Source organism: Lagenorhynchus albirostris, chromosome 9 (genome assembly GCF_949774975.1).
Source record: "Lagenorhynchus albirostris chromosome 9, mLagAlb1.1, whole genome shotgun sequence".
Taxonomy (NCBI): Eukaryota; Metazoa; Chordata; class Mammalia; order Artiodactyla; family Delphinidae; genus Lagenorhynchus; species Lagenorhynchus albirostris.
Genome location: NC_083103.1, coordinates 45,940,734 through 45,957,038, shown reverse-complemented (window position 1 = coordinate 45,957,038; position 16,305 = coordinate 45,940,734). Strand labels below are relative to the sequence as shown.

Sequence of the window (16,305 nt, the reverse complement as noted above, 5' to 3'; positions counted from 1 at the left end):
CAATGAATATCCTTTTGCTCAAGCCAGAGTTGAGTTTTGTTGTTTGCCATCAATGAACCCTGACTAATAACTAATAACTAATAATCAGGACATGAGTGCAGTCTTCCCCAAATGCCCAGTTTCTACAACAGTAACAAATGGGTTAGTGTTTCAGCCCCACCCACTCTCCTCCTCCACTCCCCGAATCAAGCAGCCCTTTGTTTTCTCAGAACCTCTCCCAAATATTCCAAAACCTGCTAGGCTTGTTTTGTTTGTAACCAAGCCTTTCCACACATTCACAGCTGAAGCAAATTGATGTCTAGGGCTTGCTTTAGGCAGCACTTCGATCAAAAGGTAAGGAATGTATTTCTTTCCATTGCCCAGAACTTTACTCATTGGGCCTCTGAACTCAGTTCCAGCTCGTTTGAACTGATGCCTCTCTTCCCAACAAGGCCGGCTAGAATTGTTATCTAAAGATAACCAGTGTGTCATCCTGCTTCTCCACCCAAATTTGAGACCTAAGAAAGATGATTCAAGAGTCTCTCAGGCCTTAGGTGGAATCTTAGTTTCTACACTTAAACATCACTAAAAATTGCTTCTATAATGTTTGACTCCAGCTAGACCTGATGTTCCAAAATGTATTTGATAGCACCCTTATCGCATGACTTGAGAAATCTCCCAAGTCTTCATATAGGTAGGGATTATTTTATTTTTCCTATTTTTTGTGTAGCCATAAATTCTGACAATTATCCACATTACCAAATACCTTATATAAGGACTCATGCTTACCACTACACTGACATGGACATCTGCACCTTTGAGACCACGTATAATTCTTGAGGACGACGTATAATTTTAATTTTTTTGTATCAGTCACTATCCCTTCATCATTTCCAGACTTCACCAGGAATTCCAATTTTCCTCTGCAATATCTATCACTATTTCCTTTCAATATTTCTCTAGTTAATAGTAGCCTATGACCTTAGGGCTCTCCAGAGTAAGAGAGTCAATAGGAAACGTTGATATATATTATATATATTTATATAAAGAGATTTCTTATTAACGTATCAGCTCATGTGATTACAGAGACTGAGAAATCCCACAGTCTACTGTCTGCAAGCTGGAGACCCAGGAGAGTCGGTGGTATAGTTCGAAGGCCTGAGAGCCAATGATGTTGATTCTAGTCCAGGTCAGAAGGCCTGAGAACTAGGACTACCATGGGCAGATCAATGTTCCAGTTCAACCATCAGGCAGAGTGAATTCAACTTTCCTCTACCTTTTTGTTCCATTCAGGCCCTCAACAGATTGGATGATGCCCACCCACATGCGGGAGGGCAATCTGCTTTACTCAGACCACCAATTCAAATGCTAATCTCTTCTGGAAACACCCTCAAAGACACACTCAGAAATAATGTTTAACCAGCTATTGGGGCATCTCATGGCCCAGTGAAGTTGACACATTAGATTATCCATCACAAACCTTGACTGGTGGTCTAACATGAATTCCAAAGCAAGCCCCAGAGTGCTGATCTAGTCACCAGGAAACCGTCTCAAAGGTTAAAGTAGGTAGGGGTCTTGACTCAGCACACTATGTCTACCTTGGGCCTGTTAGATTTCCAGGAAAGAATCCATTTTCTTAAGGAAGTGTAGGTGACGCTGCACAAAAGACCCATCTTCCAGACTATAATTTCAGGATGAAGATTCTTATAGATTCACTCTACAGGGTTAAGACAATGCTAAAATGTGACTAGTTTTCCATTTAAAATACACAGACCTGAACAGCGTAATTCCATCTCTCAGCTTTCATAGTTTTATGATTTCAGAGTGGTTTTCAAAAGTCCCCTTAGACTTTCAAGTGGTACTCCAGAACTATCAGTGGCTAACACTGGGTCAATTTCTACTCCCTATCACTCCTTTTTTTTTTTTGAGCATGCCCGCGCAGCATGCAGGATCTTAATTTGCCAACCAGGGATTGAACCTGCACCTCCTGCAGTGGAAGCGTGGAGTCTTAACCACTGGACCGCCACCAGGGAAGTCCTTCCTGGCAGTCTTTATCTAACAGTTCAGTCATCATGACAAGAGTACCCACTTGGCACAGCTCCAGATGTTACATGATAGTAAACATTAGATTAAGGAGCCCAGGCAGGCCCCCAAAATATAATATAGGAGTTAGTGAGTTCCCCCACCTTCTATTCTCAAAGTACCATCCCATATAACTCGAAGTGGTCATCAGACTTGATATTATGACTTCTGTTTTTCATACCAAGTATTTCTAGGATGAAAAGTCTCTTCAGAAGAGTCCTTTTAGCCCCCTAAACAATTTCCATTTTACCCTACCTCATATTACTAGCAAAGTAACCAAATGGGAATAGCCCTTGTTCTGTTTTCTCAAGTCTTTCATTGCAAATAAAATGGTTAATTTATTTAAATGAGATAGTGTATGTGAAATCTACATCTGGCACTGTAAGCTATAAAACAAGCTAGACAGGACTTTCCTGGTGGCACAGTGGTTAAGAATCTGCCCACCAATGCAGGTGACATGGGTTCGAGCCCTAGTCCAGGAAGATCCCACATGCCGCGGAGCAACTGGGCCCGTGCACCGCAACTACTGAGCCTGCACTCTAGAGCCCGCGAGCCACAACTTCTGAGCCTGCGCATCTAGAGCCCGTGCTCCACAAGAGAAGTCACTGCAATGAGAAGCCCGCACACTGCAATGAAGAGTAGCCCCCACTCACCACAACTAGAGAAAGCCCTCACACAGCAACGAAGACCCAACGCAGCCAAAAATAATAAATTTTTAAAACAAAAAAACAAGCTAGACAAAGCAAAGGCTGCTTAATTTAATATTGTTAGTTAGAAGGGTCTATTAATGTATCTCATTAATTTCAGAGAATCCTATCATGTCTGAGCTGTAAGGAACCTGGACCTTAGAGCTCACTTAGTCCAGATGAGAAAAATGAGGCCTAGAGCTTAAACAACATCCTCCGAAGTCACCCAGCTTAGCAAGTTTTCCCCATGTAAGGAAGAAAAAAGAGAAAGAGCAATAATCAGTAGAGTATTGAAACTGCAATAAGATCCACCTTAAAACATCTAAACAGGGCTTCCCTGGTGGTACAGTGGTTGAGAGTCCGTCTGCCGATGCAGGGGACACGGGTTCGTGCCCCGGTCCGGGAAGATCCCACATGCCGCGGAGCGGCTAGGCCCGTGAGCCATGGCCGCTGGGCCTGCGGGTCCGGAGCCTGTGCTCCGCAACGGGAGAGGCCACAGCAGTGAGAGGCCCGCTGTACCGCAAAAAAAAAAAAATGTTGCACATGCATGTTGGGGAGAGTCCTAGGACCAGTCAGGTGTGAAAAAAGAAACAAGATAATTGGCTAAATGTAAACAAAGACCCGGAAGGGCTGTCCTATATGTGATTGAAATCACCTCTTTATTGCGCTCCTCATTCAGGAAGCCCACACTCCTTTCCAGGCGTCTATTTCTGCCTGGCTTCTAACTTACTGTGCTCCTCCTCATTAGAGAGGATGCCCATACCCTTTCTCTCTGGGTGTGTATTTCTGCCTTACTTCTGTCTTAAACAAACTGCTTCTCTGTGTGCTGTCCCATACGTTGTGCTGTCTTTAATAATAAACCTTGTACCTGTTTTTACAGTTTTTGCCTCCTTGAACAAGACATTCTTCCTTTCAAACGGGAAAGAGCTAGGGCCACTTTGCTTCTAGCTTCTAGCCCCTGGTGGTCTGGTGGCTACCATTCCTGGTTTTCATCCAGGCTACCTAGGTCCAATTCCTGGGCAGGGAACTAAAATTCTCTCTTCAGGACTGCTCACTGCTCTCTCTGAGATCAATTCCTTTATAGAGAAATTATATATACAGATACTTAAATAAATGTTTACCTGTACTTACTTACCTCTACAATTTAAATTTTAAATGCCTTAAGATTCTCAAAAGCCAACTATAAAAATTAAAGGTTTAAAAAACAATTTCTTTGTTCTTAGAGGTGAAAATGTGCACAGAATTTCAAAAGAATATTTTTATTCAATGAAAGTTTTTTTAAATACAAATACTTCCATGAAATAAATCCCAAGTGCTACACTTAAGTTTTTCAGTACAATTTATTCTTCTTACATTTTAATTTACATTTATTAAGTGTTTTAGAAATATTACACTCAAAGTAATAGAGCTCCAGAGAGAGGCCATTAACTAAGAGGTGAACAGTTTCAGTGTGTCAACTTCCTAGTTAGCCTGCTCGCCTCCCCACTACACATACTTGCCCTCTGGTGGTTATTACTATGTAGCTGTCTTCAAGATGTGGCTGAAGCTTGAATCTACATCTGGCATCAGGCCAAGTCTGTGAATCCATGAATATAGGCCACCAAATGCATTTAGAGTTCAGCCTGCTGAAGGTTCTTTCTTGACAGACAATGATGATGAATGTGGAAAGACTGGCTATTCTCTTGGGAGAAGAAAATATACCTCACCTTAAGTGACAACTACAGTTTTCTAACAGAAAAAATAATCAGCAAAGGGACAGGATCAATGATAAGGATAGGGAAAATACTCTGAGAATAGAGTAAGTACAATATATACATAATGGAATAGTGAGGCTGCTCCTGAGTCCAAACTCTTATTTTTAAAAGTATGATAAAAATTTACTCAATTACATTTTATACAGTAATATTTAGTGAGCTTTGTCCAAAAAGGCTATGTTTTGTTTGTAAAAATAACAAAAGCTTTATCACTCAGTCTCTGGTCAATAAGAAAGGAAGAAAACCTTGCTAGAAATAACAATAAATAATTTCACACAAAAGTCCAGGTGACATAAGAATAGTATATTAATTAATATATTTTTTTGTATTTACAATAAATCCATTTGTTAATACTGTGATAGAAAAAATAATCAGTCCACATTATGTAGTAGAAACTGGCTTTGAGGCTGATCATACCTCTCACAATAAAAACATACAAGGATTTCTTCCACAGCTAAAGTACTTTTCAACATGACAGTCTTGGGTGAAGGTAAAACTGACAGAGTACTTTATTCTATGTCCTAGAATCAAGCGATCGAGGCTATTACCGTTAAGCAAGCAGCAAAAAGCTGTTTAGTTTTTCCAGGACTATTTAAATAGTAGTTACCATATGAGAATTTAATTTTACTTTGATATAAAAAGTAAAAACCCTAAATAGGGAAACTGCATTAATCAAAAGCAGCCCCAAACAAAAAAGCCATCACTAGAAATGAAACAAGGCATTCTTATGTATCATGCATAAAAAAGGATAATTACATAATACATACTTTAATGACCAGACTAATAAATAAATGAGGTAAATTTTACAGTCATTGGAACAAATAAACTATATTCAACTACTTGAGTGCTGTACTGACACTGCTTTTGTTTCAAAATATAAAGTAACATAATTAATCTAACATCTAACAACTGCATACTTTGAATGTTTGCTTTTTTGATAACCTTTTGAGATAGTAAAGGGGAACTGTGTAACAAAATATTATCTGAATATAAATTATCAACACCAATATGATACAATTATCATGTCATTGCCATTTTGTATATGCACAGTGGAAATATTTTGAAAGCTAGGAAACAGATGAAAACAGACTGGTCAGAATTTTAAATTTCAGACCAATCCATGATAATCTAGAACAGAAGACAAAAATAAAATTCACTAAATAGATATAACTTGATATCTTTTCCAAATTCAGTAGTCCACTAAGATGCAATTTCAAAACAAGTCTACTACCTCAAAGGTAAAAAGGAAGAAAATGTAAATCTCTTTTGAGCTTTAGTTTTCAAGTTTATGCTCTGAAAGAAGGCTGACATTAGTCAAAACAGCAATACTGTATCTTTGCTTTTGAATTTTGTATTTGCTTTTCCTATTTTAGTTATAGTATGGAATAGAGAGAAAAATATTAAATTATTAAGTCAAGGGTAAGTATTTACGGCCAGTTCATGAAATATATTGAGTTAATCAGTTGGGTCAAGAATTTCCTACTATGCTGCTACATTTATCATCTATAGCCTTGGAATAGTAATTTAGGAGATGTCTATCGTAACTACTGACAGCACTTTTCATGGTATACCAATTTCCATTTTTATTTCTTCTCTCCTTTGCCACTTAAATACATTATTTTAACCACCAGATAGGAAATTTTATTTTACAAATTCCTGTTTCATTTACTGAAGAGGTGATTTTAACACATAAACCTGCCAATCCTGAGAGATGATGATGATGAAGATGATAGGAAAACTAAAACCCAGAGGATTATTCACTCAAATTTCTGCTTTAGTTTTTTTTGGAAGATGGCTGGCAGAATAGAAAGAAGAGCCAAAATCATTAGAACAAATACTGAGTTCCAGGAAACAGCTTCCCCTGCTGTTGTAAGCTGGTACAATGTTGTTCCTGCCTTAATTGCTACAAAAGAGGGAGGTGCAACACCTAAAATAGAAAGTAAAAACATATGGTAAAAAACAATCATTTTTAAAAATTAAAATACTGTGTGTATACAATTTCTTCTAAGAATATAGTGATTTACAATTGGAAAATTTTAATTTAATTTAAAGCCCCTCAAGTTTATTTCCAAATAAAGAATTCAGTCTTTCATAATCACCGCTTAAGGATAATAAATTTAAAAACACAAGGAAAGTCTCCAGAAAATAATTTTACAAAATTTATCAACAGCCTTAAAAAATGAATGTGCTATGATCCACCAATTTCAACTTTAGGAAATATTAATGTATATGAACAAAGATCTAGTCTCAAGGATGCTCATCAAAGAATTATAATAATAAAAATCTGGAAACAATCTAAGTCTTCAAAAATAAGATTGAGTAAATTGTCATTCACCCTTGATAGAGTATACTTAAAAATGAGTGGTAGGAGATACTCAGAAATGGAAAGATACTCAAAATATATGAGTAAAAAGAGCAGTTTATACAAAAGCATGGTGGAACAGCCACATTTTATTAAAAGCCAGAACAAACTGGAAAAATTACTTTAGCCAAAGCTGAAGTTAACTTTATCTCTAGGTATTTCATCTGTAAAATAAGGAGACAGTACAAAAATTCTCTCTTCTGATTCTATAAGTGTAATATTAGTTTACAAAATCCAAAATTACCCCTGCTAAGATTTTTTTCCCCACTTTTATAGAGAACCTGCTAAGATTTTTAAGTTTGTCTATAAATTTTTCTAAAAATAGCAATAAAAAATTAAGTATTATCGTAAAGCTTTAACAGACAGTCAATACTTGAGGAATCTGCTCATTTTGTTGGTATCTAAACAATTCACCTTAAATTTGGAAGAAAAGCAGAATACTCTTACTAAAGAACTATCAGAATTCACAAATATATAAATGAATCTTTACACCCACTGATTAATTTCAAAATTAAGTGTTAGCTCCTTGAAAGCAAGAAACTTCTTGTTCATCCTTGCTTTCCCTCAAACTTTCAGTAATGCCCATAATAAGTTCTATGTTAATAAAAAGATAGGATCAATTTTCTATTGAAAATTAAAGTTCAGTATTTCAGTACCTGATTAGAAGACAAAGGAGAAAGTACTCAAAAAAGGCATCTTCAAATTTTTTTTTTCTCTCCACTGAGGGAGAGAATGGAGTTAAAAAGTCCTGCTTAATTCTACATGATTAAAAAAATATCCAGCAGAGAGTGCTCTTGTTTAAAAAAAAAAATTTAAATCAACACAATCCAACAAACATTTCCGAGCATCTATTTATATGGGCCAGGCTCTGTGCCCACCAGTTATATATGGTGCTGGCATGCCTGCAAAGAGCACAAAATCTAGCCCAGCTGGACACTGCTAGACATGTACACAATGAGTTCTAACACAGCATGAACCAGAGGGCTTACCTAGAAAAGTGCCAATAAAAAAAACTTTCAATGGCACGTTTATCACAGGAGATGTAATATTAATAAACCAGTTAGGCAGAAATGGTGTTATTCTCAAAAATATAATGTAGTTAATGAGATGTTCTCTATGACGTTCAACCTGTCACAAGAAAGAAACAAGTTAGGATCAAGATAAAGCCAAGTCTGAAAATAAACTGATTATAAAATATCTTATTTCAAATTCTTATCCCTGATAGCTCAGCATTTACCCAACAGAAATGATCAAATAAGGAGCTTGAAAATGACAATGAACTGCTTATCAAATGTTCATTACCAGAGCTAAATAACATCAGATGAAAGTTTTTAAGATTGTGCTTATAGTGTAATGTTATACTACTAAAGATGGCTCTACATCAGCCTAGATAATATGGCTCAACAACATTTTAAACCTAAAAAGGCAAAATTAAATTTATAACTATATATAAGATAGATATCAAATGACCAACTTTTTAATGCCTTTAACGTCCTGTAATATAAAGGGCTAGTATAGTACATCAATAAACCTGGCCTTCAATTTAAAATTCAGATAATCTTTATGTTAATGTACTTCACATGAGTGAATTCATTCATCATTGATAAATGAGGTTAAACAAGCATATAGAAACATTTAGCTGACTAAATAAAAGCACTGATTACAGTTTATACTTCCTAGATCTTGCTACACAAATAGTGATTTTGATTTTGGACAAAATGCTTAATTTCTCTTAATTTCCTAACCTGTAAAACAAAGGGGTAACTTTCTAAAATTCCTCTGATTTAATAGTCTGCTTCTTCTGATTCTTTATAAGAATAAGATTCTTAGCAATACTATGCTAGACTTTCCTGGGCAGTAGACCTTCTATTTATCACTGCTAGTCTTTGCAGAGACCCTAACGGAAGATAAGTTCTTCCCACTGATGAAATGCATTAAAAGAGTTGGCTGATACAAGTTTTTCAGAGACCCACTGACAGCATCCTGCATCAACACAAAACAGGTGAGGTGTCTAAATATATGGATGCCTTTACATTGACACTTTGACTTTTGTGCTCTGATTGAAGTTATTAGGAATAAAGAATTAAGATTACTGTTACAAAAACATCATATTTGAAATTATTAACATTCATTAATTGCCTACCACTTAATTTTCAAAAGATCATTTTTATCAAAGCCCTGAGTCTGAGTTAATTTATGTAGATATTATACACTGACCCCCCAAGTAGCCAAAGAATTACATCAAATAATTTAAAAATACATGTTTACCTGCTGTGACCATTTTACTGCTTTCTCAGTTAGGTATTTATAGACAACTGGCCTCCCAACTAAATAGGAGAGCATATAGCAGAATGAGGCACCGAGTCCAGAACACTACAAAATAACAAGAACTCATAAGCACTTTGTACTTTTCCATCTTATTCACATGGATATATATTCACCTAAGGCAAACCTCAACTAGTTTCTTTCTTTTGGGGTATGGGGTGGATACTCCGTGTAACATCTCTTGAGCAGAGCAGAAGAACCCATCTGATCTAGTCCTTTCTCTGACCAAATTATAACTAAAATGAGACCAGCTACAACAAACTGGCACTTGTGATTAAACTTAGTGACGATATCCAAATAGTTAATGTTAGCCATTAGCCTATGAATAAAACTTCAAGAGCAATATTTTTTCAAATCCTATGCTTGAAAACACCACCTCCTGCCATGGGACTTAACTCCTTGGGCCCACCAACATTCTTGGACTATTTGAATTACAAAACAGTATACAAAGCAAAGGCTAGAACAGAGCCTATAAATGCAATTAAGTCTATGATAACCCTGTTCTAGAAAAAAGCCAAACTATAACATCTCCTTATGGAGGGACTTAACAGATATTACTGTAACATTAACCCCCTTTTAAAACTAATAAGTCTATGCTTCCAGAGACTAGTGGGACTAGGATGCCATCTGCATTCCCATCATTCTATTTAAAGTTATTTCTTTCTAGTCTCCCGATTTCATTTTATATACTTACCAAACAAACAAGAAATAAGGCTAGTGGAAAGGGATAAAGAAACCCTGAGAGTATACTGAGAAATATAGAGCCTGGAATAGCAAATGTTTGCAAGCTGTTAACTTCTAAGTTAAGGATTAAAACATAATTAAATGAATTTTTAAACCACAAATCCAACAATCCAGAAAAAAAGTATCAATACAGAAATTAGATGTTCTAAGATTATATCCATATTTCAGTATTAAAAAAAAGTAAAATTATACCCAAAGTTTAAAAAATACATGATTCTACAGCTGCAATACCTTTATAACCATTTACTAACATTATCGTAAATCAATGCTAATTAGAGTGTGTTACTAAGAGAAAACAAAGACAAATACTGAATGTGTACCAGATAGAGAGGAACTGGGCACTTCAGGGGAAGGGGGGGGGGACACGGGGCAGAAAAAAAGAAAGAGAACAGAAGTCTTCAGTAATCTTGTAAATGACATGCTTCTCTAATGCACTGGTTTTTTTTTTTTAAAAAGGGCTCTTTTTTAAAAAAATTTATTTTTGGCTGCATTGGGTCTTCATTGCTGGGCGCAGGCTTTCTCTAGTTGTGGGGAGCGGGGGCCACTCTTTGTTGCAGTGTGCGGGCTTCTCATTGCGGTGGCTTCTCTTGTTGTGGAGCACGGGCTCTAGGCGCACGGGCTTCAGTAGTTGTGGCACGTGGGCTCAGTAGTTGTGGCTCGCAGGCTCTATAGTGCAGGCTCAGTAGTTGTGGCGCACGGGCTTAGTTGCTCTGTGGCATAGGGGATCTTCCCAGGCCAGGGCTTGAACCCGGGTCCCCTGCATTAGCAGGCGGATTCTTAACCACTGCGCCACCAGGGAAGCCCCTAATGCATTGGATTTTTACTCTCAAATATTTTTAGGAAACATGATTTCTATGGGAATACAGGTACAATATAATGTATAATAATTACTATTTCTAATTTAACTTTTGGACATTTACTTCAACTTACTACTCATTTAACTTTTGGACATTTACTTCAACTTACTACTCATTTAAAAAAGAATAAGGGTTACAAAATATAGTAAAAGTCACAAATCTTATTTTTAAAACAGAATTATGTTTTTTTCCTGCATCTCTCTAGTTCCTAGTTTTGGCCTGGACCTCTGCATCACCCATAACGTGATTTACTTGTAAGTCAGACAGACTGAGTGAATTCCTTCAACATCTCTCCCTTCTACTTTAAAATTTCTATCTTTACCCATCCTTCCTTTTTTCCTCTAGTTCCCACTTTACTCTTGCTTTCATTTCAATCTCCTTCTTCCTGAGTTCTTTTATCTTTAACTTCTTGCTCTTGCACAGATCCTTTCTGTATAAAACCACTCAGATGCCTACACACTAAAGAAAACCTAGGCTTTTCCTTGAGCAAGGTATCCTATCCAGTTACTGCCTCTCATCTTCACTGCCTCCCTTGCAACCTGGCTTAACCATCCCTCACTCTACTGAAACCCCCTCCTGGACAAAAGTAATGACTTTTTCTCAGTAAGAATTTTCTATTGACCCTTGCATAGGATTAAACATCCTTCAGTGTAAAACTCACCTCCAGTGAACTGTATTTTTCTTCTGTGTTACAGATCATTACTTCTCTAGTTTTTCTCTTCTCCTCACCCTCAAACCTGAGATTTCTCTAACATTCTGTTAGCTAATCTCTCACTTTTCTTTGATAAATTCAGTCATTTCCATGTATATGGATGTACATATGGTGACAGATAGCATATGGTGACAGATAGATAGATAGATAACTTTGAATTCTCTATCTCTGATTCAACTTTTCTAATCAAATACCAGTCTCAAATTTCCCAGCAGTCTACTGGATGCCTCCATTAAAAATTTAAACTTAGTTATTTCAGGGCTCTTTAGAATCTTTTAATGGAAAGTCTCAAACACATATGAAAGTAGAGAAACTAGTATTATGATGCCCTATATTCCCATATACAGCTTCAACAATTAACATACAACCAATCTGGTTTTCTCTATATCCTTTACCTTTGATTATATTGAAGCAAATCCAAGACATATCATTACATGTACAACTACATTAATACCTTTAAAAGATAAGGATTCCTTTTCTTTTTAACACAACTATAATACCATTGTCAGAGATTAATTAACCAAAATTCCTAACTATCATAAGTAGCTATTGAGTGTGCTCACAATTCCCAAGAGAGTCTTAATTTTTTTTTTTTTGGACAGCTGGTTTGTTCAAATCAGGACAAAAAAGGTCCACACATGGTATTTGCTCTCCACAGCACTTAACTACAGGTTTGGTTCTTTTTTTTGGTCTTGTTGAAGAAACTGGGTCATTTGCAGGATTTAACAATTTTTGAACTTTGCCTATTGTATCCCTTAGGGTGGTTTAATATGTTCTTTTGTCATTTTTTTAAAATTAATTTTTATTGGCGTACAGTTGATTCACAATGTTGTGTTAGTTTCTGCTATACAGCAAAGTGAATCAGTTATACTTATACCTGTATCATTCCGCTGTCATTTACCTTATAGTGTTAACAAAGTCATGCTCTCTGCATGGGGATATAATTTGACCTTAACTTTCCAGCTTTGTATAGATTTTTATTTCTTTTCTCTAACACTGAAAAATCTTGGTTCTTAATGTCATAAACATAATTAGTTATTTCCTTTACATACTATTAAGTATATATATATATACACATATATATATATACACGTGTGTATATATATATATACTAGATACATTAATATCACATATTTTAAAATTTCAGAACAATATAGCAACTGAAAATAGTTTAAGATTTCTTTCAAATCTTTTGTCCTTAAGATTTATCCCAGAAGGGACACACAGCCAAATTACTTTTTTCAAGGAAACAATTTGAAATAATTCTTCTAGATAGTCAAATCCCCATCAACTCAATATATTGTTAAATTTGTTTCATTTTGCTTTAGATTGTTTAATTTTTTTAAATTTTGTTAAAATATACATAACATAAAATTTACATCTTAACCATTTTTAAGTGTATGGTTCAATAACATTAAGTACTTTCACACTGTTGTGCAAGCAATCTCCAGAACTCTTCTCATCCTGCAAAACTGAAACTCTATACCCCTTAAATAACATTCCCCCCTCCCACCTCCCCCAACTCCCTGACAACCATCCTTTTACTCTCAGTCTCTATGAATTGGGCTACTCTAGGTACTTCATGTAAGTGGAATCATATAGCATATCTTTGTGATAGGCTTAGTTTGCTTAGCATAATGTCCTTAAAGTTCATCCATGTTGTAATATGTTTCAAAATTTCCTTCCTTTTTAAGGCTGAATAATATTCCATTGTATGTATATACCACACTTAGTTTCATTCATCCATTAAAGGACACTTGAGTTGTTTCCGCCTTTTGGCTACTGTGAATAATGCTGCTATAAACATGGGTGTGCAAGTATCTCTTGAGACCCTGCTTGCAATTCTTTCAGGTATACACCCAGAAATGGGACTGCTGAATCTTATTTTTAGTTTTTTGAGGAAATGCCATATTGTTTTTCACAGCAGCCAAACCATTTTATGCTCCCATCAACAGTGCACAGGGATTTCAATTTCTTCATATCCTCACCAACACTTGTTACTTTCTGGTTTTTTTTTTTCTTTTTGATTAGTAGCCATCCTACTAACGGGTGTGAGGTTACTTTAGATTTTTAACATTTCTGTTTCTTTTTTCAATTTGATTTAATTGGTTTTATAATTACGTGAAATATTTACTTGGTTCTAAAGTCAAATCTATACAATAAAATACACTTAGAGAAGTTTCACTTCCATCCCTGTTTCATCTCTCTCCATAGGTAAACATTTTTATTCGTTTTTAAAAATATCCTTTCTTTTGTCATCCACAGCTCAAAAGTCCTCAACGACTATCCAATACCAAATCAATATTCTATATTCCTTAGCCTGTACTCAAACTTCTCTACAATCTGAGTGCAATGTCTAGCCTACCTTCCTAAACTTATTTCTCAAATCCTCCCCTTCTCACATCCTATACACCAACAAAACTGGACTACTGATCACTTCCTAACCATGCCCTGTGCTTATAAGCTCTGATCTAGACTTGCTTTGTCTAGAATGACTATACCGTATCTCTACCCATAATTCCCATTATTCCAGATGGAAACAGTTGTTTTGGGTTTGAATGCTTAAAACACTAGATTGTACTTAGCATATAATTAGTACTTTCTGGTTAAATGGATGAAAGCTAAAGTTAAAATAAGTAATTATAATGTAAAAAGTAATTAACATACAAGAGTTTGAAATAGGTATTACCAGTGAAAGTACTAGTACTGCACTGCTGAATACAATGGCTACTAGCTACATGTGGCTGTGGGGAAGAGACACTAAAATGTGCCAGGTCTGAACTGAGATGTGCTATGAGTGTGAAATATACACATTTTAAAGAGTTGGTACAAAAAAAAGAATGTGAAATAGTAATAATTTTTATGTGGTTTCATCTTGAAATGATATCTTTGACATTTCAGTTCAAGTAAAATGTATTAAAATTAATTAAAATTAATTTATTCTTACTTTCCTTAATGCGCTAACTAGAAAATTTTTAAGCTGCATGTAGCTCACATTATACTTCTATTAATGAGCGCTGTACTTATTATACGCCCAAAGATAAGTCTTCTCTTTTGTTCACTGAGTTTAAAAAGTACCTTTTTAACACTCAGAGCTTAAGATTCCAGAGTGTAAAATAAACAGAAAATTATAAGAAAATATATAGATTTAACAATTTATCCTATAAAAAATCTAAAACAGGGGCTTCCCTGGTAGTGCAGTGGTTAAGAATCCACCTGCCAATGCAGGGGACACAGGTTCGATCCCTAGTCCGGGAAGATCCCACATGCCATGGAGCAACTAAGCCGGTGCGCCACAACTACTGAGCCTGCACTCTAGAGCCCACAAGCCACAACTACTGAGCCCACGTGCCACAATTACTGAAGCCCACATGCCTAGAGCCCAAGCTCCACAACAAGAGAAGCCACAGCAATGAAGAGTAGCCCCCGCTTGCCGCAACTAGAGAAAGACGTGCAAAGCAACAAAGAGCCAATGCAGCCAAAAATAAATAATAAATTAATTTTTTAAAAATCTAAAACAATGCAGAATCACTACAATACCTTAATTATTAAGCAAATAGTAACCATATGCAATAAAACCTGCTGAATTGACAATATTAACCAATGATTCATTTAAAATTGAAAAATTTAAACCAAATGTATTTTATAATAATAAACCTATTCCTATCCTTTTTTTAAAAAAATATTTATTTAATTAATTTATTTGGTTGTGCTGGGTCTTAGTTGTTGCATACATGTGGGAGCCAGTCCCCCGACCAGGAATCAATCCCGGGCCTCCTGCACTGGGAGCGTGGAGTCTTAACCACTGCACCACCAGGGAAGTCCCTATTCCTATACTTTTAATTCACTTTCTACAAGTGACTTTTTTTCTACTAATTTACATATGGATATTAAGACAACTAGGCTACAACATTTATTCTGCCATAGATGGTCTAGATTCACTTATGCTAACTGGCTCTCTGGCCCTGTGGATGGGTATCCCCTTTATCCCTCAGCTATGAATCCTTCCAAAGCTAGGGGGCAAAATGGGGCAGAAAAAGATGACTTTCCAAAGTAAATAGAAACTATATGCCTCATTCACAAAATGTTCACAAAAACCTTACAAAAGACAAATGAAAGGGCTGAACCAAATGTTTCTTATTTGGGGAAAATTTTTTTTTTTTATGGTACGCAGGCCTCTCACTGCTGCGACCCCTCCCACTGCGGAGCACAGGCCCCGGACGCACAGGCTCTGGACGCACAGGCTCAGCGGCCATGGCTCACGGGCCCAGCCGCTCTGCGGCATGTGGGATCCTCCCGGACCGGGGCACGAACCCTTGTCCCCTGCATCGGCAGGCGGACTCCCAACCACTGCGCCACCAGGGAAGCCCTGGGGAAAATATTTTTTATGGTTAAAGTTTATAAATGCAAAATAACCTACAAGCCTAACACTTTGGTTTTTACAGATAAGTGATGAAATGGGAAGTAGGAAAAGGCAGCAGGTGGGAATTTCTTAAAACAGTCAGTATATAATTAAATTACTTTACAAATAACTGTTCCAAAGAACTGTGGAAAGACAGGTGCATAATAATCATTCTTCAAATTACCCCCAAATTTGAATTTTTCTAATAAATAGGGAGGATAATGACAAAGTGCCCACACATAGCACACTACCTAAATATAAATGTTATCTTCACCAGTTGGGTAAAGGAGTAATGTTTGTATTAGCAGCAAAAGCTATTATAACCGTACTTGTCACTAAGTTGTTTATGCCAGGAATAACTGGTCCAACGTGTTTTAAGTATACACTCAAAACATCTGCATA

At 36.3% G+C, this 16,305-nt stretch overlaps 1 protein-coding gene across 2 annotated transcripts in view; it reads right to left on the bottom strand.

Annotated features, from left to right (window-relative positions):
• Window positions 1–4,068: 4,068 nt before the first annotated feature.
• Window positions 4,069–16,305, bottom strand: part of TMEM41B (transmembrane protein 41B) — a 30,803-nt gene continuing 18,566 nt past the window's right edge. For both annotated transcript variants that reach the window (XM_060159701.1, XM_060159700.1), the window contains exons 5-8: window positions 9,883–9,976; window positions 9,132–9,236; window positions 7,853–7,991; window positions 4,069–6,428 (exon numbers count right to left, since the gene is read on the bottom strand). In XM_060159701.1, coding sequence (XP_060015684.1) covers window positions 6,259–6,428; window positions 7,853–7,991; window positions 9,132–9,236; window positions 9,883–9,976 — 508 coding nt within the window. In that variant the 3' untranslated portion in view covers window positions 4,069–6,258. The remainder of the gene's footprint in view (window positions 6,429–7,852; window positions 7,992–9,131; window positions 9,237–9,882; window positions 9,977–16,305) is intronic.